The sequence below is a fragment of the Notechis scutatus genome, chromosome 1, assembly GCF_049901735.1.
Source record: "Notechis scutatus isolate UNSWTSFEM ecotype Mainland chromosome 1, rNotScu1.2, whole genome shotgun sequence".
Lineage (NCBI taxonomy): Eukaryota > Metazoa > Chordata > Lepidosauria > Squamata > Elapidae > Notechis > Notechis scutatus.
This window is the reverse complement of record NC_142009.1, coordinates 314,370,027-314,392,760: the sequence shown is the minus strand read 5'-3', so window position 1 is coordinate 314,392,760 and position 22,734 is coordinate 314,370,027. Positions and strand designations below refer to the sequence as shown.

Genomic DNA, 22,734 nt, shown 5'->3' with positions numbered 1-22,734 from the left:
CTGTGAGTGTCTGCAAAACTGATTTCCAGTATGATCATTGAGAGCCGCCCTAGACCACAAATAGCCGACAACTTGGGTAAATACTATTGAAATAGACGGGCTATGTTTATGAGGGACCTACGATATTAGGCAAAATGGAACAAAGTGGTAGGAACCATCAATAGGCTTCAGGTTGATCTCGGAGACATTTGAGGGGGAATAAATGCTATTCAATGCAATGCGACTTGCTTCTGAATAATTTTATTCATAGGATCTTGTTGGGAGAATGTGATGATCCAATGGTCACTCACTGAAGACACCAGGGCTTCACTTTGGGATGATATACATACCGAATTGGGGAGCATATTCCACTGTTATGTAACGTTTTTCCTACTGCTAGTTCCTGCAAGCCCCACGGGAAAGGAGTCGTGTCGTCTGAACAGATGTTGCTCTCTAAAGCCACAAATAGCGCCTTTGTAAGCGTTGAAGCGGCTTTTTAAATAAAATAAATCCAGAGAATGGAACTTACTTCCGAGTAAGCACGGATAACAGTGTTTCACATTGCGCTTAAATACTTCCTGAAGAAATTCGCTTCAATTCTGCCCTCCCCGCTTTTCACCCGGTCTCTTTTTTCCAAAAGCACACGGAAAGTAATTAGTAATTAGCAAAGGACGTAAGACGTTTTTTCCCTGTTGCACAGCGGAACGATTCTTCCCTCGCCAGAGAGCCAGACGGCCGCTTTTAGAGGACGTACACCGTGTTTCTGGAATGAAGGTGGCAGCGGCTCCGGCGGCAAATTTAGTGGAAAGGTTGCCGCCATGGATGACCAGGGTTGCCCCCGGTGCAAGACCACCAAATACAGGAACCCTTCCCTCAAGTTGATGGTCAACGTTTGCGGACACACGCTGTAAGTGTCTCTGGCTTGCAGAGGAAGGAGGCTTCGCTGTTAGGGCTTGGAGTCCCGAGTAGAAACAGGATGGGAAAGCCTGTTTCAAAAGCTAAGGTGGCTCTAGAAGTTAAAGTCCTACACTCTGAGCACCTACTTTATTATCTGGACTAGAGATAATGGAGATAGGCTGTAGGGAGAGAAATGCACTTTGCAGGTGTTTAAAGGTGCCCTTGCTTACATGCTAGGAAACCAGGTCCTAAGCCCTAGATGAGGATTTCTGTGCAATAAAAATATTGAAAGTTCTCATGGTATTAAATGTAGTATTGTAATGGTGAGATGTTTGTGTTTTGTTTAAGACCAACCTTGACTATATTCATTTTTATTGGTGTACTGTATGAGATGTAAGTGTAGCTGCATGTTGTAATAATATTTTTACTGTCCTTCTCTTTAATCTCCTCTGAAGAATGTTTGTTTCTTTAGCAAAACACCCACTTTCCAGAGTGCTACTGTTTTTATGTAGGCATCATTTGAAGCCAAAGGAATGTGTGACTGAAGATAGATAGGGGTAGATAATTTCTAATAGGTGGCAAATATTTTTTTGCCTACTGTATTTGAAAGGAGACATTGGTTGTGGAGTCCTTAGTGCTTTCTGAGGTTGGTTGGTTGGTTGCTATTTACAGATATTTAATGATTTGATCAGGTAACATCATCAGTGCTAGTGAGCATGTGGTTTGCTGCCTGTTTATATGCCGTGTTGGTGGAGTTATGTTTTTCTCCTTGGTAGGTCTTTGATTAGGAAAATAGGATATTATACCTGCTTGACTGCTTGTCTTGTATGAATCCTTGCTTTCTGAGTATTGTTGCTGGGGAGGATATGTTTTGATCTTTTTGTTTTCTTTTTAGATTTTTGAATTATCTCTTTTGAATGGCATATAAATGTGGTTTACTTGAAGGATTGCACTTCTTTTTCTGAAATTTGTGTCAAGTCAATGTTTTTTACAATCAAAGATGCCAAATTATAGCATCCAGATACAATAAATAGTTATCCAACCTCTACTTGAACTCATTCAGTGATAAGCCTTGGATGTTATGTTGTTACATTCTTAAGCCTTTGCTCCCAGTAAGTAACACAGTCCATGACCTGATGACTTTCATCAGTAAATATTTTTCATTTCCAGATAGTAATGTGTTACAAACTATAATGTCTTTTCACAATTCTGATGGAGTGTAATTTCATATTCTCTCCCTTTAAATCTATTTGTCTCCTATGTCCCTCTTTTTTTTTTTACCTCTTAGATTCAGAATTGTTTTATCTGTCAGGGCCTAGAAACTCTTTCTGGGTTCCAGAAGTGCAGAATATCTTCTATGTTTCTTCACTCTGATTTTTACTCTAGAAGAGTTTTATGAATGGAAAAAACCTTTGTTCCTTCTCGGAAGCTAATATAAGGCTGTTCATTGTTCTGTTCCTTTGATTTTTTTTCTGCAAGGACTCTACAGTACTACAAATTTTCATATTTTTGATTATATATGAAAAATTGTTTTCAAGCTGGAGCATAAGCATAAGCATTACAGGTCATAACTGCAGGTTTCTCCTCCATTTATCTCTGTCTTTGTTTATTGGGGAAATTACAGTACTAGTAGAAAGTCTTTTTATTCTTGAGCATGGGGGAACACACAGAAGAACACAAGCTGGAAAGAGTTGATAAGATGCTCAAAAAGAGAACAGGGAGAACCAGGCTGTCAATTTGACTACAGTAATCCAGATGATCACTAGATAGCAAAGAGATATTGCTATTTAGCAGTTGTCCAGATTTATGAAGTCCAGTTTTGTGGAAAGCAAAGTCAGCATACGATTAATTTCATTGATGTAGTGCAACCAAGGATGGTTTGTCAAGTGAGTGGTGTTGTTTTAAGCTAGATTTAGTTAAATTTACTTTTCTCATATTTCCTGCTTTTAACTCTTTTGCTCAGTATTACACACAGTTTTCCAGAGCTATGCATAAATTGCTTATCTTGAAAGAGAGTCATGTGATGGTATGTATGTATCTGCATATCCATAGAGGAAAGAGCTACGGTTGAAGTCATTTAAAAGGCAACCACACTGGAGAAGGTCGAATATAATGAGTGAAACTTTCTGGTAAATAATATGAATGAATAAACCTTTCTGTGTGAGCATTTACAGATTGGATCATAGAGGAAAGATTACTCACATTAAGTGAAAATATATTTTAAAATACAATCAAACATCTCTCCTACTTTTTTATCCTTTTTATTATATTAAAAACAGTGTTGCAATAATTTTCAAAATGTAATTTTGAGCTATTAAGATTTTTCTGTTCTGTATCTCTTTGTTACTAACTTGTGGCGAATCCATATTTTTGAAGCACATAACCTGAATAGTTGGAAATTATTAAACCAGTTAAAAGTTTTTATGATGTTGAATGCGTGCATGTAGGAAGTTATTATTGAAGTGAGATATTCTGCTCTCTACTAAGATTCTAGAGTGATTGCTTTTGCTTTTACTGTATTTATGTAGTGTTATACATAATATTTTAAAAATGCAGCAAGACAGGTTCCTGTCTCAAGTAGGAGTAATAAGAGGAGACCCCACCCCCCCAGAGGAATAAAGTGGTTGACAAGGCTAAATAATTTCAGTTGCTTATGTTTAGGGTTTATTACAAGTTAGAAGACAATAGCTCATTGGTGAGCTAATTGCTCCTAGACCTGGGAAGTTACTCTGCAAAGAGGAATCACAGGTCATTGGTAGACATGCTGTTATATAGAAGGACTCATGTTTGATTTTTTCCTGCTTTTATCTACAGTGTTTCTCATATAATAAGGCCGGGTCTTATTTTTTTTTGAGCCCTGAAAAAATGGCTAGGCTGTCTTTTCGGGGGTGACTTAATTCCCCCCCCCTTGCATCTTCGGGCGGGTGGCGACAGCTTGGATGTTGACCTTGGCGTTGGTGGGGCACTTCGTATCGGGGTCAATGCAGGCAGCACCATATCCGGTGTGCAACAAAAGTACTTCCTGATGGCAACCCCCCCCCACCATTCCCCCCATTTCGCATGTTTTAATATAGGCCTTAATTTGGGGGGAGGGGCTTAATTTCATTTCATGCCTATGAATTAATTTTCATTTTCATTTCATGCTGGGACTTCCTATTGGGGGAGGCTGTATTGTTGGAGAAACAGGGTAAACGGATCAGGGAGTAAATGATTAGATCTCTGCCTGATTCTTGGACTATTGTTGCCAATAAATAATGCTAGGCTAGATAAAGAAAAAGTAACTTTATCCATCTGCTATGTAGAAACCTGTGAGTTCTGAGGGGCTGCTATGTAGAAACCTGTGAGTTCTGAGCAATCAAGTTTTACTCTTGATTGCTTATTTATTCAGCCAATGTGTACTTTTTCAGTCCAACTTCAATATTAAAGATGGCTAAAAAAATCTTCAAATGCAAAGTACAACAAATACAAAAGCGTTTTAAATCCAGTGCTATAAAGACTAACAGGTAAACAGGTCTGCTATTTTAAACACAGAGAAATTGGGAGATTGGGATTAAATGCATCACTGTAGGGATGTCTCTTTTTTGCTTGACAAATTGTATGTGTGTGTCTTCAAAAGGAGCTTTCCTGCAGATATTAATCTTTTCTTGAGTGTAAGCATGCCTGCCATACTTTGAGAAAGAAGAAAAAGTGTACTTCAACTATATCCCTTGAAGGTCAAACACCCTGCCAGCAAAAGCAGATACAGCACTATTGTTTTCAGCAAAGCTGTATCAGCTGCAAATGTGATCCAGGGAGAGAGAGGGATGCAGTTTTTATGATGTACAGTTTTAAAAATAGAAAATTGGATTGCTTTTACATCTCCTTTAGCCCTCTATAGCTTCAGATTAGGAAAAGGATTTCACGCTTCAGATTAGGAAAAGGATTTCACACTACAGATATGTCTTAAATGCAGAATACATATTTTTGGCCCACTATAATAGTGCTGCTGCCGGTGGGTACTTTTGCTGAGAGATCATCAAGGCCTGATTTTATTTTGTCTGATGAACTTGAGTGAAATTTTACAGCAGCAACTGATTAGGTTGAGATCTAAATTGGAATTTTTATTTCCAAAAACCCATCTTGGGAGCTTTTTAAACTACAGTATATATATGTGTATGCAACCTTATTAACTCCCCTGGAATCTCTGTAATAGTATATAAATATAGTAGTCCTTGACTTATGACCACAATTGGGACCAGAACTTCTGTCTTAACTTCGTATCAATAAAGGAGAATAGCTCAGGTTGAAAAGAGGGATCTTTGGAGCTCTCTGAGCTTGGTTGTTTTCTTGCAGAGGTTTCATTACCCAAACTAGGTAACATCATCAGTGCTGTGTGTATTCATATCCTTTTGTATTATGGTCATTGTAAAAAAAAACCTAAAATAGAGTAGAATAAAACAGAACAATTATTTATTGGCCAAATGTGATTAGGGTTAGGGTAATAATTGGTTTTCCCTTGTAAGGCTGTGACAGGTCAGGATGGGGTGGTACTCTTCCTTACCTGTTTAGGAGTGAGTCTGTGCAAAAGGCTTATTAGCCTAGCTCCGCCCACTCTGGGTGACTCCTCCCCAGTTTATGCTCAGTCCTTAACAGACTAGAATGTGTGTGATTGCCTCTCCTGCCTTTGGAAAATTCCTTCCAAAGGCAGCCTTACTAGAATTTTTGTTTTCTTCTCCTACCTACAAAAAGCCTCCTTTTTGCCTTCCCCGTTTAAATTTGGCACTCTGCTGCACAGCTGATGGGTGGGAGCCGACAAACAGCTGAGGACTGCTCCAGGGATCCGGAGCAACCGGCAGGGTCCGCAGCGGCCATTTCCAGCCCTTTGGGGGCAAAGATCAGGTCAGAAATCGGCCGGATGGCCAGAAAGTGAGAACAGAGGCTTCCACCATTACTGGGAAGCCGCGGAGCCGTTTTTTGGCACTCTGCGGTGAAGAGGAGACGATTTCTCACTGGATGACCATTCTCTTCAGAGCTGTGGGGATTGTACAACCCCGCGGTGAAGCAGCAGCTGCGTGGATCCTGCAGCTGCCTTTTTGTTGAGTTTTGTGGTCCTTTTCTCTGCCTGGCAGAGCATCGAGAGCCAGGGAGGGTTCAATCCTCTCCATGGGGAAGAAGAAGGTGGCCATTTTGAAGACTCCTCGTGGCCGCCGGCCATTTTGAAATTTGTGTCAGCAATTTTGAAGACTCAATCAGCCATTTTGAAGAACAGACTACTTCTTCCCACCACTTCTGCACCTTTGGTCACCACCAGTTGCCTCTGGAGCTGCGGACAACATCGAAGGGTAGGCGCCGTAATTTTCAAATTTCCCAGTGGGGAATTGGTTTCCCTATCCCGAAGTAGACCAGGACCCTTGGGCTCCCAGCAGCGTCTGGTCTATCTATATTGTCTTAACAGGCCCAGTAGGAAGAAAAATCTTTATACTGAAGTGCTTTTGGGCAGAAGAAAGTGGTGGTGGTGTGGGGATAGAGGAGTTTTCCCCTGAAGATGATTTCTTAAATCCCTTTGTGTGCTCTCCTCCTGACACAAGGACTTTCAGTCCACGTTTGGCCTTGCTGCTCCACGATGGCTGACGCCCCAAGGGAAACCAGAGCTTCTAACCGGCCAAGCCTCAGAAGGTGGCTCCTGCTGCTTCTAACAAAGGGAAGCAGCTTGTGAAAAAAGCCTCAAGGGTGGAGAAGGATGCTTCCAAGCGCCATCAGGCCATCGAGAAGCAAATAGCCCAGGTGCATCAGGCCTCTTCTCGCTTAACGTCTGCACATCTCCCCCGTCTCCAGCATCACTCATCAGTGAAGTGGATTTAGAGGAGCCTGGACCTTCTTCCAGACCTGTGTCCAAACTTGGTCCCTGATGTTTCCAGAAGAGGCACTTCTCCCATTCCTTCTGAAGGCTACAGCTGAGGATCAAGCTGAGGATCTTCATGGAGTAGCGGCACCTTGGCAGGAGCGTGGGCATAGTAAACGGGGTAGAACTTTCCTTTCCTTCTACTGCCTCTGCAGCCAGACCTACTGATCCTTCTGATTCAGATGTCCCTATTAATTTGCAAAGGCAATCAGGAAGGGCATCTCAGAGGGCTTGCAGAGAGCTACCCGTCATTCATCTGCAAGCTTCATTCTGCAAGCTTTATCAGAAAGCTTCATTCTTCATTCATTCTGCAAGCTTTATCAGAAAGAAGATCCTGGGTTCGTGAAGATCTCTTGTCAGAACGAGGCTCCTTTATCTAGGATCCAGTTTCTGGTTGGCTGAAGACTTCGCTCCTGCTGCCTCAGTGGCTCCATCGTTGGTGGGTGAACCTGATTGGCCTGAATCTGATTTGTCAGCGGATGAAGGTCCTTCACAGGAGATTCTCTTGTTTACGGGTTGTTTTAAGCACTCTTTGTTTCGTCCCTTGTTGGTTCAAGGCTAGAAACACCGCAAATTTGTAAAACGTAGATGATGAAGCAGCATCCACACTTCCTCCTGAGGAGTCAAATGTTCTGTTTGATGAGCCCGAAGGCAAGAAGGAAGTGGTTCCATCACCAAAGTTGTTCCTGAAGGTAATCAAGAAACAACTTGAAGCCCTTGCCACAGGGCCCAATCCTCTGGTCTCTGATCACAATATGGGGCCTGAACTCACCAAGGCCCTTCAGGTCTCCACAGTTGATACTCCGGTCGCTGCTTTGGCCTCCTCCTCGTCTGCACCTTCAGACCCAGAGGAAGTCCTCAAGGTAGAAGAAAAGCGAGGGGAACAGTCACTACAGCGATCCCATTTGGCCGCTGCCTGGGCTGTCAAGGCTTCTACAGCAGCATCTTTCTTTACGAGAACCTCGCTCAAGTGGCTGAAGCAGCTGCGGGATAGAATTCCCTCATCGGATGTCCATGCCTACCAGGACATCAACAAGGGATCTAATGTTCTGGTTATGACTGACAATATGGCCACTAAGCCCATATTAATTGACAAGGAGGTACCAGGTCCCTTTCTCTTATGACAGAGATGGAATCCCTGGTCAGGTGGGTGGAACGACATCTTCTGTCGATTAGAGCCGAGCATATTTCTGGTTCTGATAATATACATTATCAGATAATATGCAATATGCAGATTTGCTCAGTAGGACAACCATTGACCATACCGAATGGCAATTGTATCCTTCCCTATTTCAGCAAATCTCCCTGAGGTTTGGATTGCCAGTAGTGGATTTATTTGCCTCATCCCTTAATGCACAACTGCCCAGGTATTATACTAGGTATCTCTCCCAAGGAGCTGAAAGCACTAACACCTTACATTGCAGCTGGCCTTCTGGATTGCTCTGTGCCTTTCCACCTTTGCTACTGATCCCAGCGGTGATTCAAAAGCTCTTGTTGGAGCGGGCCGAAATCATACTTGTGGCTCCTTTTGACCTCGCCGGCATTGGTTTGCTGATTTGATGGGCCTTTCAGTGATCACCCCTTGGCAGATTCCTGAAGAGGATGTCTCTCTTTTCCAGGGGTCCCTGTCTCATCCAGAGCCCCAGTGGCTACACCTGGCAGTTTAGCAATTGGGGCATCTTAAAAAACGCCCAGCTTTCCAACAAGGTTATCCAAACCATTCAGGCCTCCCAGGCGCCCTTCTACAATTCGCATTTATGAAGCTACTTCTCAACTTGGTGTGTTAAGTCCAACATCTCTCCTCTACAAGCTTCGGTGGCTGCAGGCTTGGAATTTTTACAGGTGGCTGGGCAAGGATCTTTCCCCCAATGCTCTCCACAGGTAGGTTTCAGCCATCTCGTCGGTCTTGTCTTGTGGGAAGTTGGAATCTTTGGCTCAGCACCCTACAGTCCGTAGGTTCCTCAGAGGAGTGACCAACCTTTGCCCTCCTATGGTACACAGGTACCCTACTTGGGATCTGACCAAGGTTCTTCAGTTCCTCACAAAACGTCCGTTTGAGCCACTTCGACAATCCAGTCTTCATCTCCTTACTCTGAAAGTGGCTTTCCTAGTGGCAGTCACCTCGGCGAGGAGAGTTTCTGAGTTGGTGGCTCTCTTGGTTCGCCCTGACCTCTGCATTTTCCATCCTCATCGGGTGGTTTTAAGGTTGGACCTGGGCTTCATTCCAAAGGTCAGCACCTCTTTCCACAGGGCTCAGGAGCTGGTGCTTCCAGATTTCTGTCCTCATCTGGTACATGAGTTGGAAAAGACTTGGCACACCCTAGATGTGCGCAGAGCTTTAAAAATTTACATTAAACATACTGCTGTTTTCGGCAGGATGGAGTCTCTGTTTTTGTTCATTCCAACCTTCCTCGTTGGGGGGTACGGTTTCTCCATCTATGGTGAGTAGATGGATCAAGGCATGCATAGCTTGAGCCTATTCCAACAGGTCCCTGCCAGTTCCCAGGGGCATTACGACCCATTCCACTTGTAGTGTGGCTACGACAGCGTCATTGGCTACACAGTCGTCGGTGGCTGCTAATTGGACTTCACCTTCGCCTTTCATCTGTCACTATTGCCTGGACTCCTTCGCTTCAGCGGATACGGCGTTTGGTAGACGGGTCCTCCAACAAGTCATTTCGGACCATGCCAGCCAGGACCAGTTTTAACCCTCCCGAGGACAACCCTGTTCCATCCTGACCTGCTGCAGCCTTACAAGAGAAAATGGGCATTGTTTACCTGAACACCACTTTTCCTTGTGGGCAAGACAGGTCAGCCCCACCCTAGGGGTAGTTTCCTTTCATGGGACCGGGTGGGGGACGGCTAATCTTCTTGTTTTTTCTTTCCTTCTTAGAGGCAATCCGGTCTGTTGCACTGACTTTGCAGAAACTGGGGAGGAGTCACCCAGGGTGGGCGGAGCTATGCTAATAAGCCTTTTGCACAGACTCGGTCCTAAACAAATAAGGAAGAGTACCACCCCATCCTGACCTGTCTTGCCTACAAGGAAAAGTGGCATTCAGGTAAACAACGCCCATTCTGCTGGAATTTCCTACAATTTTTTTCCTACATTATTTCTAATGTTAGTAAGAATTCCTATTCCCACCCCCTAACATTCAGCTGGAATCTGCTTTTCTATAACTTAAGACAATTATTCTACAATATATCCTGGCTTTTTTGGAAGATAGAGGAAAAAAAATCTTGCTCTCTTGTATTTGATACCCTTTTAAATACAAGAAAATTGCTGTTGTGTCCTTCCTCTTCTTTAGACCAGGCCAGGGTTTTCAAAAAATTTTTCATAAGCTTTCAGTTTCCTGATGGTTCTTGCCCTTCTTTGAAACTGTTCCAATGTTTCTGAATTGTTTTCAAAGCTCCACACCTGACCAAATGTTCAAGTTGTGGCCTGACTAATGCAGAATTAAGTGGAACAATCATTTATGATTTGGAAACTATGCTTTGCTTTTTATTCATCCTAAATTGCTTTTGCTTTTTTTTTTATAGCTCATCAAACTGCTGACTCACATTCAGTTTGTGATCAAGTGTTATTCTAAGGTTATACTTTTTTCATTTAAGACCAGTGTTTTGTTTCCAAAGTCAGGAAATTTACTTTTGCTCTGTTTTATGTTTTTTCCCAACCTTTGTTTAATTTAATATTGCTTAGAATTTTCATTTTGTTTTCTAAGGTATTGACTATTTTATATGAATAGCAGATTAGATAAGCATTCCATCTATTTTATCCAATTAATAGAATGATGGTGATTACACATATTTATCTATTAGGGAATATCTCTCTTCCAAGTTAGTTTTGCCTCATCAATTATGAGCAATGATTTCCGGTCTGATTGTAAATAGAGTGATTGATAACTTCTAACTCATGTTTCATGCTCAGTTTTTTAGTTTAGTTTCAGTGTGATCCCAGTCTGCCACTACAGAGCATTTTACAGCTTAGTACTTTATAGTGTATCTTATTTATATTCAACATAAACCTTGTATTAGAAGGTGAACTTAGATCAGTGCTTCATTGATCATAGAAAGGCTTTTCAATAATGTCAAACTATGGAATGCAATTATAAAAATGAGAAATCCACAACATCTAATAATCTTCATGAGAAATCTATATATAGGTCAGGAAGCCCCACTATGGACGAAACATGATGAAACAGACTGGCTCCAGATTGACAGAGAAATTAGATGACTGCACACTTTCCCCTTATTTAATCATTCTATATGCTGAATATAAAGAGAAGCTGGATTGAAAGAACATAAGCATGATTTAAAACTGGAGGAAGAAAAATCAATTGCATTATGCTGATTACAGTACCCTGATAGCTGAAAATGCATAGGATCTCAAAGCTCTAGTAAGAAAAGTCAAAGAGCATAGTTTTTTTTAAAAAGAAGGAATAAACTTAATATAAAGATGACTTAATTAATGACAATAGCCTTAGATCAGGCTAATGACAAAGCTAATGCAACCTGTCTTATAATTGACAATGAAGATATCAAGGAGGTACTGTGGGTAGCTTGTGCCTTTTAGGGTAAACTATTGATAGTAAAAGAACAAGCAGACAAGAAATAGGAAGTGAGAGTTGAAATTTGAAGAAGCATGAAAGAGTACTGACACTTTTGAATTTTGTTGGAGAATAATCCTGAGAATACTATGGACAGCCAAGAAAACAAATAATGCATTATTAAACAAATCAACCCCAAAAGTCTCACTCGAGACACAAATGTCCATATGTTCGCAGCCTTTACGTAACTTACTAAGGAAGTTCAAGAAATGAGATAGTTGGCAAAATTATTGCATAGTTCTGGTTATCTCTGTATTGTTTTCATGGTATTTATAAATCAGCTAGGTCATGATGTTATCTGAAAACTTTGGCTTTGAAATTGTTTTTTGAGGAGGGAGACAAGGATAAAATTAAGTTGTCCTTCAAATATCTGTCACTCCATCTTCATCCTCTAAAGATAATACATAAAGGCTTGGCCAGGTCCTCAGCAAATTCCTTTAGCAGCCTGAGATTTGAATAATCTGGGTCTGGAAATTTAAACACATTGAAAATAAATAGATATTCCCTAGATAAATTTCTATCTGTCTAAAACTTCAGTTTTGTCTTTTTGTTTTACTTGGCACAATTGCCTATTGGAACAAACATTTTTTCATCAGAAAAGACTGACCCAAAATAGGAATTGAATAGTTTTTTTCTTGCTGCTGCCTGCATTTTTAAAATCCTGATTGAGCATCTGCTATATTGATTCATTTCTTTTTCTTTGCTTTTGATCATACCTAAATAAGCACTTTTTTGTTTTTCTTATTGACCAATATAATTACATTGTATGCATTAGTTTTTTTCTGACATCATCTTTATAATCCTGGCCTATCTATCTCTTTTATTCCTTAGTGATCTGTTTTAGTGCCTTTTGTTTTCATAACTTCTCTAACCTTTTGTGCAATCCCATTCATTGTGCAGCTCTCTTCCATTTTTTTTCTCCTTGTTGGAATTATTTGCCTTGGTCCTTTTTAGTATCTTCTTTTTTGGGAATTCCAACTCATCATAAACTCCTTTTCTCACTAGCTTCTCCTGCCATTCAGTCTCATCTAAATTATTTAGTATGTTGAAAATATATTTTAAAATGTTACTGCTTAAATTTTCCTGAAAATCAGTCTTCTACATTTCTTTACTCAGAAAAAAAATATCAGTGAGACAAATCAGAAATTTCCTGGAAGTACCATGCTCAGCAGGAGGTTGCTTCACAACAGTTGTTTGGGGTAATTAAAGATCTATAATTTGCCTTTAGAAATGTCCATATCATTCGTTGCGTGTTGGTTGATACTAGGGACAGTGTTAGTTTCCATTTGTTAACATTTTAAATCTACATTCTTGGTATAGTGCCACCAAGGTTTTTACTTGGATTTCTGAGTATGTTTGATTATATTTAACATACAAAATAATAAAAATAATATATTAAACAAGCAAATTTTCTTCCCTTTCTATTGCTTCTGTTGCTGTTTTACAGATTTAATCCTTTAGCTGCTGTATTCCAATAATGGGAGCAATCACATCAGTTCTCATCAACGCTGCCACGAGAGTCTAGGAATGGGTTAAGCTCCTCCTTCTGACATCATAGAGCTGAGTCTGCCACTATAAAAAGCCAGCCCTTGGCTGGCCTGGCCATCTTTTGGCTCAGCTTCTTGTCTGAGAGGTAGTCTTTGGAAGAAGTGCTTGAAGAAAGTTCGAAAATCACAGGAGACAGCAAAAATTATAAAATCCAGCTCCTGGGGATCCGGTAGAGCTCTGTCTCCAGGAGAGCGGGAATCCACTCTCCTGCAGCGCCGAGGCTTTGGCGCTGCCTCGCAAAGGGTTACGGATCCAGGGAGTGTTCAGCTGACTCTGGAGCTCCGTTCCTGCCGCTTCTCAGCTGTTTCGGCTTAATTTGATTGCTCGGGGCCTGGTAAGAGCCGAAAGATGGTGAGGCCATCCCAGTGCCACTCCACGTGGTGGGCAGCCATTTTGGAATTGCCAGGTGGCCATTTTGTTTTGCGGGAAAGTGCTTCCCCAAGGCCTCACAGTCTCTGACTCACCTGGCCTATGCAACAAGCAGCACCTCCGTGGGGGAAGCTCACAGCACCCTTGGTGCCTGCTCTGTTAGTAACATGGAGAGGGGAAGTCCCCCAGCCAGGCCCCAAAGGATTGGAAGACATCCAAGACTCCCAAGCCTCTTTGAGGAAGAAAAGAAGGCAAAGAGGCCATTCTGCCAACAGAGAGGCTGCTGCAAAAATCAGAGCCAAGGCCCTAGCTCCCAGAAAGTCTTCAAAATCGGAGCTTAGGGCTGAAAAGAGAAGGCATGCTGCACTAGAAAAGCAGTTTGCAAAGACTTTGTCACAGATGCAGCAACAAGCTCCCGAATGACCATTTCCAGTACCGGGCACTACCCTTTGGTCTCTCGTTAGCCCCAAGGGTCTTCATGAAAATCTTGGCAGCATTGGCAGCTTCACTTTGCACCATACCAGTGAGGGTCCAGTGCTACCTGAACGACATACTCATCCAGTCAAAGTCGATCCACTCGGTCCATCGCGACCTTCACATCACATTGCAGAGTCCTTGAGACCACGGGTTCTTGATCAACCTAAGGAAAAGCCATCTTTCCCTGATGACCAGGTTGCTTCACCTCAGTGCGATCATAGATACGTTACTCTGCAAGGTGTTTTTCTCCCTGGATCCATCCTCTGGATTCGATGGCAGAGCAGCGTTCCATTGTGTCTACTGTCCCAACTCCTGGGAAAGATGATTTCCTGCATTGGAATCGTCCTGTGGGCCCATCTCCATGCCAGGGAACTCCAAGGGTTCTTGCTCCCTTTTCAACAGGCAGGAACCAGCCATTTGGCCATAAGAGTGAAGGTTCCTTCTCAGGTCCTTCGGTCCTTCGCATGATGGTAGTCCCAGGCCCTAGAGAGGAACCAGACAGGATCTGGCTCACCAGAGATGCCAGTCTCCACAGCTGGGGAGCCCATTTGGCAGGAGAAATAGCCCAGGGGTGTTGGTCTCAGGCAGAGAGGACATGCCCCATAAGCTGGAGCTCAGGGCTTCCTAGCCCTGAAACACTTCAGGAACAGGGTAGCTGGTTGCCATGTGTTAGTCATGACGGACAATGTGGCCGTAAAGGCCAATGTCAACAGGCAAGGTGGGACCAGGTCCAGGGCCTTGATGCGAGAGGTAGAGTACTTGGGGAGATGGGCGGAGAGACACCTCCTTTCCATCAGGGCAGACCACATTTTGGGGGTCGACAATGTCCAGGCCGACTGGCTGAATCGATCCACAGTTGACCAGACAGAGTAGAGTCTCCACCCTTCTCTGTTTTGGGACTTGTCTCACCGATTCAGTCTTCCAAACATAGATCTCTTTGCCACCCCTCAGAATGCTCAGGTGGGCAGGTTCATTACCAGGTTTCCGACCCAGGGAGCGGAGGGGACCAATGTGCTTCAGAGAGCCTGGTCTCCGGGTCTCCTCTACACCTTTCCTCCTCTTCCTATTATTCCGGCTGTAATTCAGGAGTTGTTGGAGGAAAAGGCAGAGCTAATTCTCCTGGTGCCCTATTGGCCCAGGAGACCCTGGTTCGCAGATGTAGTGAGCCTGTCTGTGGCCCAGCCATGGAGGATCCCAGCCAACAGGATCTCCCTGCATCAAGGGGCATTACTTCACCTGAACTCCCAGTGGTTCAGCTTATGTGCTTGGCGCTTGAGCGGCAATTCATGAGGGCTCCCAACTTACTGGACAGGGTGATTGACACCATACAAGCTTCCCAAAAGACGTCTACCTCACACATCTATGATGCGACTTGGAAGGTCTTCTGCTCCTGGTGTATTCCTTTGGCCTGGGACCCCTCTTCTGCTTCTGTGGTGGAGGTGTTAATGTTCCTACAAGATGGCCTAGATAAGGGACTTGCCTCTAACACGCTTTGCCACCAGGTAGCAGCTCTCTACTCTGTTCTATCCTGGGAAGGATATGCTTCCTTATCCCATCACCCTTCGGTGCGCAGGTCCCCAAGGGGGGCAGCTAACCTTTGGCTTCCTGTTGTAGATAGGTTTCCCACTTGGGATTTACCAAAAGTTTTACAGGCTCTCATGAGGTCCCCTTTTGAGCCCCTCAGATCTGTATCTTTACAAATGTTGTCCCTCAAGGTAGTATTTTAGTGGCCATTACCTTGGCCAGGAGAGTGTCCAACTTAGTGGCACTGGGACCTGTGTCTTTTCAATCAGAACAGGGTAGTTCTTAGGTTAGACCCTAATGTTTGTCCCTAAGATAAACACTTGGTTTCACTGGGCTCAAGACGTTGGGCTCAAGACTTCTGTCCCAGGCCATAACATGAATTAGAACACAAGTGGCATATGCTGGATGTGAGGCAGGCCCTCCAAATTTACATCAAACGGATGGCGGCTTTTTGAAAATCTGAAGCCATGTTTCATCCCTCTACCCTGGGGAACAAGGTGACTTCATCAACAATTGGTAGGTGTATTAGAGCTTGTATATCCAAGGCATACCAAACTTTGTCCATGCCAGTCCCCAGACAAGTCATGGCCCACTCCACTAGGAGTGCGGCTACATCTGCCGCCTGGTCTACTCAAGTGTCGCTGGAGGAGATCTGCAGAGCGACTACCTGGGCTTCACCTTCGCTGTTTCTACTGCATTATCGCCTGGACTCATTTGCTTCAGCCCAGGCATTGTTTGGACAGAGGGTACTTCAGCAAGTGGTTCCTCGGTTGGAGTGACTGACCCAGACGTGAGCCCTCCCATGGACATGCAGGCTTTGGTATGTCCCATTCCTGGACTTTCGTGGCAGCGTTGATGAGAATGGGCATTGGTGTAGCTACCTGAGAATTCCCTTTCTGTCTACACTGCAAGAGAGTCCAGCCCCACCCTATATGTCTGGTTATGATGGTTGGGGAGGGGTTCTTGTTTATCTTCCAGAGACATGTTATGTCTGTCAAGTATCCTCGCCTAAAAGATGGGCAGGCCAGCCAAGGGCTGGCTTTTTATAGTGGCGGACTCAGCTCTATGACATCAGAAGGAGGAGCTTAACCCATTCCTTGACTCTCTTGTAGCGTAGATAGAAAGGACATTCTCAGGTAACTACACCAACGCCCATTCTATATCTACAAACAGATAGATAGTCTAAACAGATAGTTTATCTGTAGTGATTTCTTGTTTATCTTGTTTATCATACAGAAATGAAGGCAACAAATTTAATGAATGTTCTTCCTGTTTTTTTTTTTTAAATTTAGTGGTTTAATTGTGTCCATTACAGGCTTATACTCCCATACCTATCTACAGCACGGGTGTCAAACTTGTGTCATATTGCCGTCACGTGATGTTTTGCAACGTTTTTCCCATTCTCAGAACTGGGGTGGGCATGTGGCCTGTGCGTGATGCATTCGGTCCGTAGACCGCCAGTTTGACACCCCTGTTCTGCAGCGATTGTCTGTATTGCCTGTATTTTTAGCTCCAGTATCCTCTGTATTGAGGTTACTTCATTGGATCACGTTATTTACTATTTCTTGTGAGGTACAACCACTCTTACGTCAGCAATCCATCATACAGACCGTGGCCTCAGAATTGAAATCTTGACAATCAGTACCATTTTCTGAAGCCAGGTATTCTTCTATCCCTTTCCAGTTTTCTCTCCTAGGTAAGAAGATGGATGAGAATACCACTTGACTCACTCTATTTTTAAGTTTCTTTCCTAGAACTTCAGTACTGTATCAATAATCATTTTGACGGTTATAGTTACTTTTGACCTTATTCTTTGTCCTTAGATGGATTAGTAGGAAATTATAATTGACAAAAGACTTGGCATGCTTTAAGTCTTTAAATTAGTTCTGCCATATTTTTACTCTGTGCTCCTGTAAAATAGCATGCTTAATAAGACACTATGTACCAACAATTATAGTAGTAAATCACCAACAATTATAATTCTTTTTGTTTTCTTTTAAGAGTACAGGTGTATCCTCCCTGCCCTTTGGAGATTTCTTGTCTCTTATCCAGCTTTTTTCTTTCTTTTCCCCTTCCCTGAGGTTATAGATTTTCTTTTGTGAAGATCTGAAAGTTGTTCTTGAGTTTCAGAGGTGATGACTGTTTCATAGTGTATGGCAGTGATGGCTAACCTATGACACGCGTGTCACTCGTGACACGCCGAGGCACTTTGACTGACACGCCTGTTGGTGTGGGGAAAACCTGCACATTTGCCTGTGCTCTGCTCCAATCCCTGCTCCCTGCTTGTTGCGTGGAGGCATGGTGTCACCGCTGCCGCAAGATCTTTGTAGCAGAGAACCAGTTTTAACCACCATAAACTGAGGTTTGTCAGTTTCATTACCTCAGGAATGCTACAGAAGGAAAGGAGATCCATGAGGTTCACAGCCCTGTAAGGTGGCCTTCCGATCCCCACATCCTGCACCTGCAGCCCTGAGACCAGGGAGACGAGTTTCACAGCCCTGTGTGATCACCCCAGCCCAGTCCGTCATAAACCAAATTATTGATATTTCTTGAAGTGACACACGACCCGAGGAAGGCTACACTTTTTCCCGATTTTCGACACACCAAGCTGAAAAGGTTAGCCATCACTGGTGTATGGCATCTTCTTTGCCTTCATTATAGGCATAATCGTCATTTGTAAGATTCTCTCCTCTACTTTATGTTGAAACTTCAATCTTTGTACTTTCTCTTCAAGTATTGCTATAGGCCTATGCCTACAACTTACTAAGAAGGAGGAAAGTTTCAGAAAATGTTTCTTTATTTCTTAGGGAAATGGATTTGCATTAATATCCCTCTCCCCCCCCCCCCATCCTTAGTAAAGATAGAAGAAAAAAAATTGTTTCTGTAAAGTTCAAAGTTCAAGTTCAAAGTTCAATGCCTTTATTGTCATTGTACATCATGTATACAACGAAATTGGTTTAGTCTCTACTGGTGCAGTCCATACAAGAATGCAAGACAATATGAATAATACAACATGAATAATATGAATAAAGCATGGGAGTTAAACTCGATCACGTTATACGAATTATCGTGACATATTGTGACCTTTTTGCCTTTGCGGAGCCAGGCTGGGCATGGCCTGCGCATGACCCATCTGGCCCGCGGGCTGCCAGTTTGACACCCCTGTAAAGTATTCAGTCTCCATGTTTTGAAAGCCTTGCTAGGGCTGTAATGAAATACATGTCATGTATATTTATCCTTTTGTTTTTCTTTTGGTTCCTTCATTCGAGGAAGACGAAAGTGCAAACAGTGAAATCCTATGTTCGTGACAGTTTATTTGTAGAGGCGGTAAGGAGTTTAAAGCAGTCATTTAGTAGGCAAAAATATTGTCTCATTTCCAGCGAGATAAACTTGAGGTGGGGGCGACCTCAAACTATGGATACATTTGTTTTGTCATCCTTATTAAGACATTTTAATTAGAAATACCTCAAGTAGTCCTCGCTTATTGACCACTTGTTCAGTGACTGTTTGAAGTTGCTACTGTACTGAACTAATGGCACTTATGACTGATCCTTGAAGTTCCAGCAGTAGCATCACTTTCACAGTCTGCAATTGTAATCTGGGCACTTGCCATTTAGTTCACAGTTAATGATGGGTGCAGCACTCTGTGGTCATGTGATCATTTCCTGCCAGCTTCCCATGAGCAAAGTCTGTGCGGAAACAGGCAGGGAATCTTGCAAGTTGCTCAGATAGTATCTCCCACATGGCAGCAGCCACTCCTGGAACCGAAAATGCTTGCATGTGCCACTGTAGCTACTGATGCACCCTGCTTCCCTCACAGCAGCCACTTATCTGCCAGCTGGCCTGCTTGTGAATGGTCTGAAACCTACAATTTCCTGCTAGTTTCCTCACTGATTGGTTGTTGGAAGCTGGCAGGAAGTTGTGAGAAGGTCCTTCCTTGCTTATTAATACACAGTTCTCACTTAATGAGGTCAATGGGGACTGCTGTGACATCAGACCACCAATGCATCGTTTAGTGATGGAAATTCTAGTCCCAATTACAATGTTAAGCAAGGACTACATCTAAATGAATACTATTGGAGAACTGTTTTTATATAGTGCTTAATGTGTTAGATTAGAAACCAAGAGATTGTGACTTCTGGTTTTTCATTAGACATGAAAGTTGGGGTAGTTAACTTTGGACTAGTTGCTTTTTCTCAGCTCAACCCACCTCACAGGGTTTTGTTGTGGGGAAAAAATAGCAGAGAGCATATTGTGTATCACCTTGAATTGAACAAATACAGTAAAGGCAGCATATATCTAATGGAAAACAAAATAAAACAAACATTATATACAGTAGCTCTAAAATAATAAAAAACTCTATAATAATTAGTATTGTGAGAGATAAGTTATAGTTGATGTTACCAAAATAAGGAAAATATTGCAAAAGGGATCTCACATCCCTCCTTCAGTTTTTCCTTCAGTGCCTCAATATAGCAGATGCATATTCTTTTCATTACACTACCATAATTTTAGTGAGAGGACCTGCTTTGTTTCTTTGTAAAAGTCTCTTTGAACTAATTGTGAGTGTTATGAAGTTGATTAATGATAATTAAAACAGGAAAGATTCTTTGTGTTATCTACACTTAAAATAACTCTGATTTTCATGATCAGAGGAATGTACAATATCTGTAGAAAGGTTTAGAGGCTTAATTTTGTTAGTGAAATATTTATGCCATATAGTTGTGATATAGAATTGGTGGCTATTCTTAGTATATCTTTAGTTGTGTCCTTAGGCAATCTATACCCATTACTTTAGTTATGTGCTGTTTAGGAAAAGTGTTAAAATATGACTTTAATGAAACTGATGTAAATCATTTTGAATCTGTATCAGTGTGTTTATGTATGTGGACATGACAGAATATATGCAATTTCTTTCATGTTTGTGGCTTTTTATTTTCAAAATGTAGTGTACGAAAAGTACTATTATTCTTGGCTTTATTTCAATTGCAGAAAGATAATTTTGTCAAGTGATAACTTTATGTTTTGCACTTAAACTCCTTGAGTAATTGTTGCTAGACTATGTGTGAATATGTGTATGTGTATTGTTAATATGTGTACATGTGTACGTGCGCGCGCATACACACACATGTGTACCAGGATCAAAAGCCCATATATGTTCATTTATTTGGTATTATATGTCTTAATAAACTCAGTGGAGTTACTTCTGAATAAAAACATACAGAGTTGTATGATTATATCAATTTTCAAAGCTAAGATAGAGCATTTTGAAGGCTTTTATTTTTTTAGCCTGTCTTTCTATATTGCTAATCTGAATGTTTTCTAGATATATTTAAGGCCTTTGACAACCAATGGTAGGTTAATTTGTAATATTCTGTATTATTTATCCCTTCAAAATGTTAGGAGAGATTTATTATTAATGAAGTATAACAAATAAATTTTTAAAAAATCAGTGATACTACATATAAAACTATAATATAGGGATTAAAGTAAGCTAAATACAAGGGGAAAGGAAGAAACTGAGGATCCATGTAATGTTACTAGAAAATTAATATTGTTCCATTTATCTTTTAGAATATAAAGGCATTTTAAATTTGATAAAGAATATATATCTTGCATCCCTTCCTTAATATCAAGAGTGTAGATTTTTTTTTGTATTTATGATGATATTCTTCTCAGTTTTGTTTCCTGACTTTTCTGAACTGAGTCCTAATTCTTCAGCAGGATAAGTGCATGGAGTTGACTATATAATCACAATTAAGCTAGCTTGTAATGTTCTTGAAAGTTCCCCACTCAATAGGAAAAGCTTGGAAATGGAGCAGATGGATTTCTACATCTTCACCCTGCATGAGTACAATCAATAATAATAATACAACAGTGCAGTGTTTAAGACTAAATCTGTGATTTTGTGCATGCAAAGATGTGGCCCCAGTGGTCTGGCACACTGTTTGGAGAGCATGTGTGTAGAAAGAATAGTTGAATAAAACATGTTTCTTGTTAAATGAATACAATTCGCGTATTGTTCTTTGAAAAGGCCAAATATATTTGATGATGGGAAAAAAGTGAGAAAGTGCTTTGCTGGTAGAATTAAAAAAAAGCAACACCTTTCTTTCTTTCTTAAAAAGTTAAGACCAAATATGAAAGAATTTATTATTGAAAATTTAATGACATTTCCATCAATATTGTACAGCATCTCTGCATTTTGCAATGATTTATTTATATTTAATGAGGCTGCAGTTTTGTACTTTTAGGTAAAAGGAATAACTTACATATTGCCTTGACTTATCTGTTTACAAAAAGCATGCATGCCCTTTGCCTGTAATTTGGTTTTTTAAAAAACAAATCTAATGGTAGCTTTTTAAAAAAAATACACATCAAAATTCTTGGCTTGGGTAATTACTTGTTATAAATTCAAGTTATCACTATGTTTCATCAGACCAGTATTGGCTTGATGTAGTATTTAAGAGTTTATAGTCTGAGTAGTTTGCCTGTGTGTGTGTGTGTGTGTGTGTGTGTGTGTGTGTGTGTGTATGTATGTATATATGTATAAAAGAGAGCACTTTTATCTAAGAATAGGACAAGCTTAGAAAATAATAGTTTTCATAAGATCTTGAAGCAAATTTTATGGATATAAAATTCCATACTCATTTTGAGCAGGAGACAAATAGAATGCCTACTAGCAATGTGTTTTCTTACTATTACTCATGCCGAATAACATTGCTGAAGATTGGGAGATGTGAATTCCTGAATTTAAATAAAAAAATGTGGCTCAATTTGCATAGTCTTGTCTTGCTAATTGATAATTTAACAAGAATGAATGATAAGAGCTTGTTTGGGCAGACTTTGAAATTTTATTAGGTTGCAGCTTTATATACATTATATACATTTAGGGAATTTAGGTAGTCCTCAACTTTTTAGCGATCATTCAAAGTTATGATGGCACTGAAGAAAGTGACTTATGATTGGCTCGCACCTATGACAATTGTAGCATTCTGCAATCACGTGATTGCCTTTTACAACCTTTCCAGCCTGCTTTGACAAGCAAAGTCAATGGGGAAGCCAGCAGGAAAGGTTGCGCCTTACATTCACGTGATGTCTCACTTAATGACGGCACCTTTTCATGATGAATTTCTAGTCCCAGTTGTGGTTGTAAGTTCAAGGGTTATCTTTTAGCTTCATTGAAATCAGTGATGTTATTTTTAAGAGAAAAGTATGGACTGTTCATTATATATTTCATACCTGGCTTACTAGAATATCTTAGAGCAGCGGTCACCAACTGGTGGGCCGGGAGAAAATTTTGGTGGGCCACAGAGAAATCTCACCCCAAGAGCACCCCCCAAAAGCAATTAATCCAGGCTGCACAGAAACACAAGGCTGCGCCGCCCACATGGCCTGCGGGAACCCTCCCCCGCCCACACCTTACCCGGCAAACTTGCCTCCTAAATTGCTATTTTT

General features: G+C 41.5%; 1 protein-coding gene across 2 annotated transcripts in view; it reads left to right on the top strand.

Annotated features, from left to right (window-relative positions):
- The first annotated feature begins 707 nt into the window (after window positions 1-707).
- Window positions 708-22,734, top strand: part of MNAT1 (MNAT1 component of CDK activating kinase) — a 113,046-nt gene continuing 91,019 nt past the window's right edge. Inside the window, exon 1 of one of the 2 annotated variants that reach the window (XM_087952325.1) lies at window positions 708-886. In XM_087952325.1, coding sequence (XP_087808451.1) covers window positions 798-886 — 89 coding nt within the window. In that variant the 5' untranslated portion in view covers window positions 708-797. The remainder of the gene's footprint in view (window positions 887-22,734) is intronic. The other variant, XM_026670171.2, reaches the window with a different exon arrangement.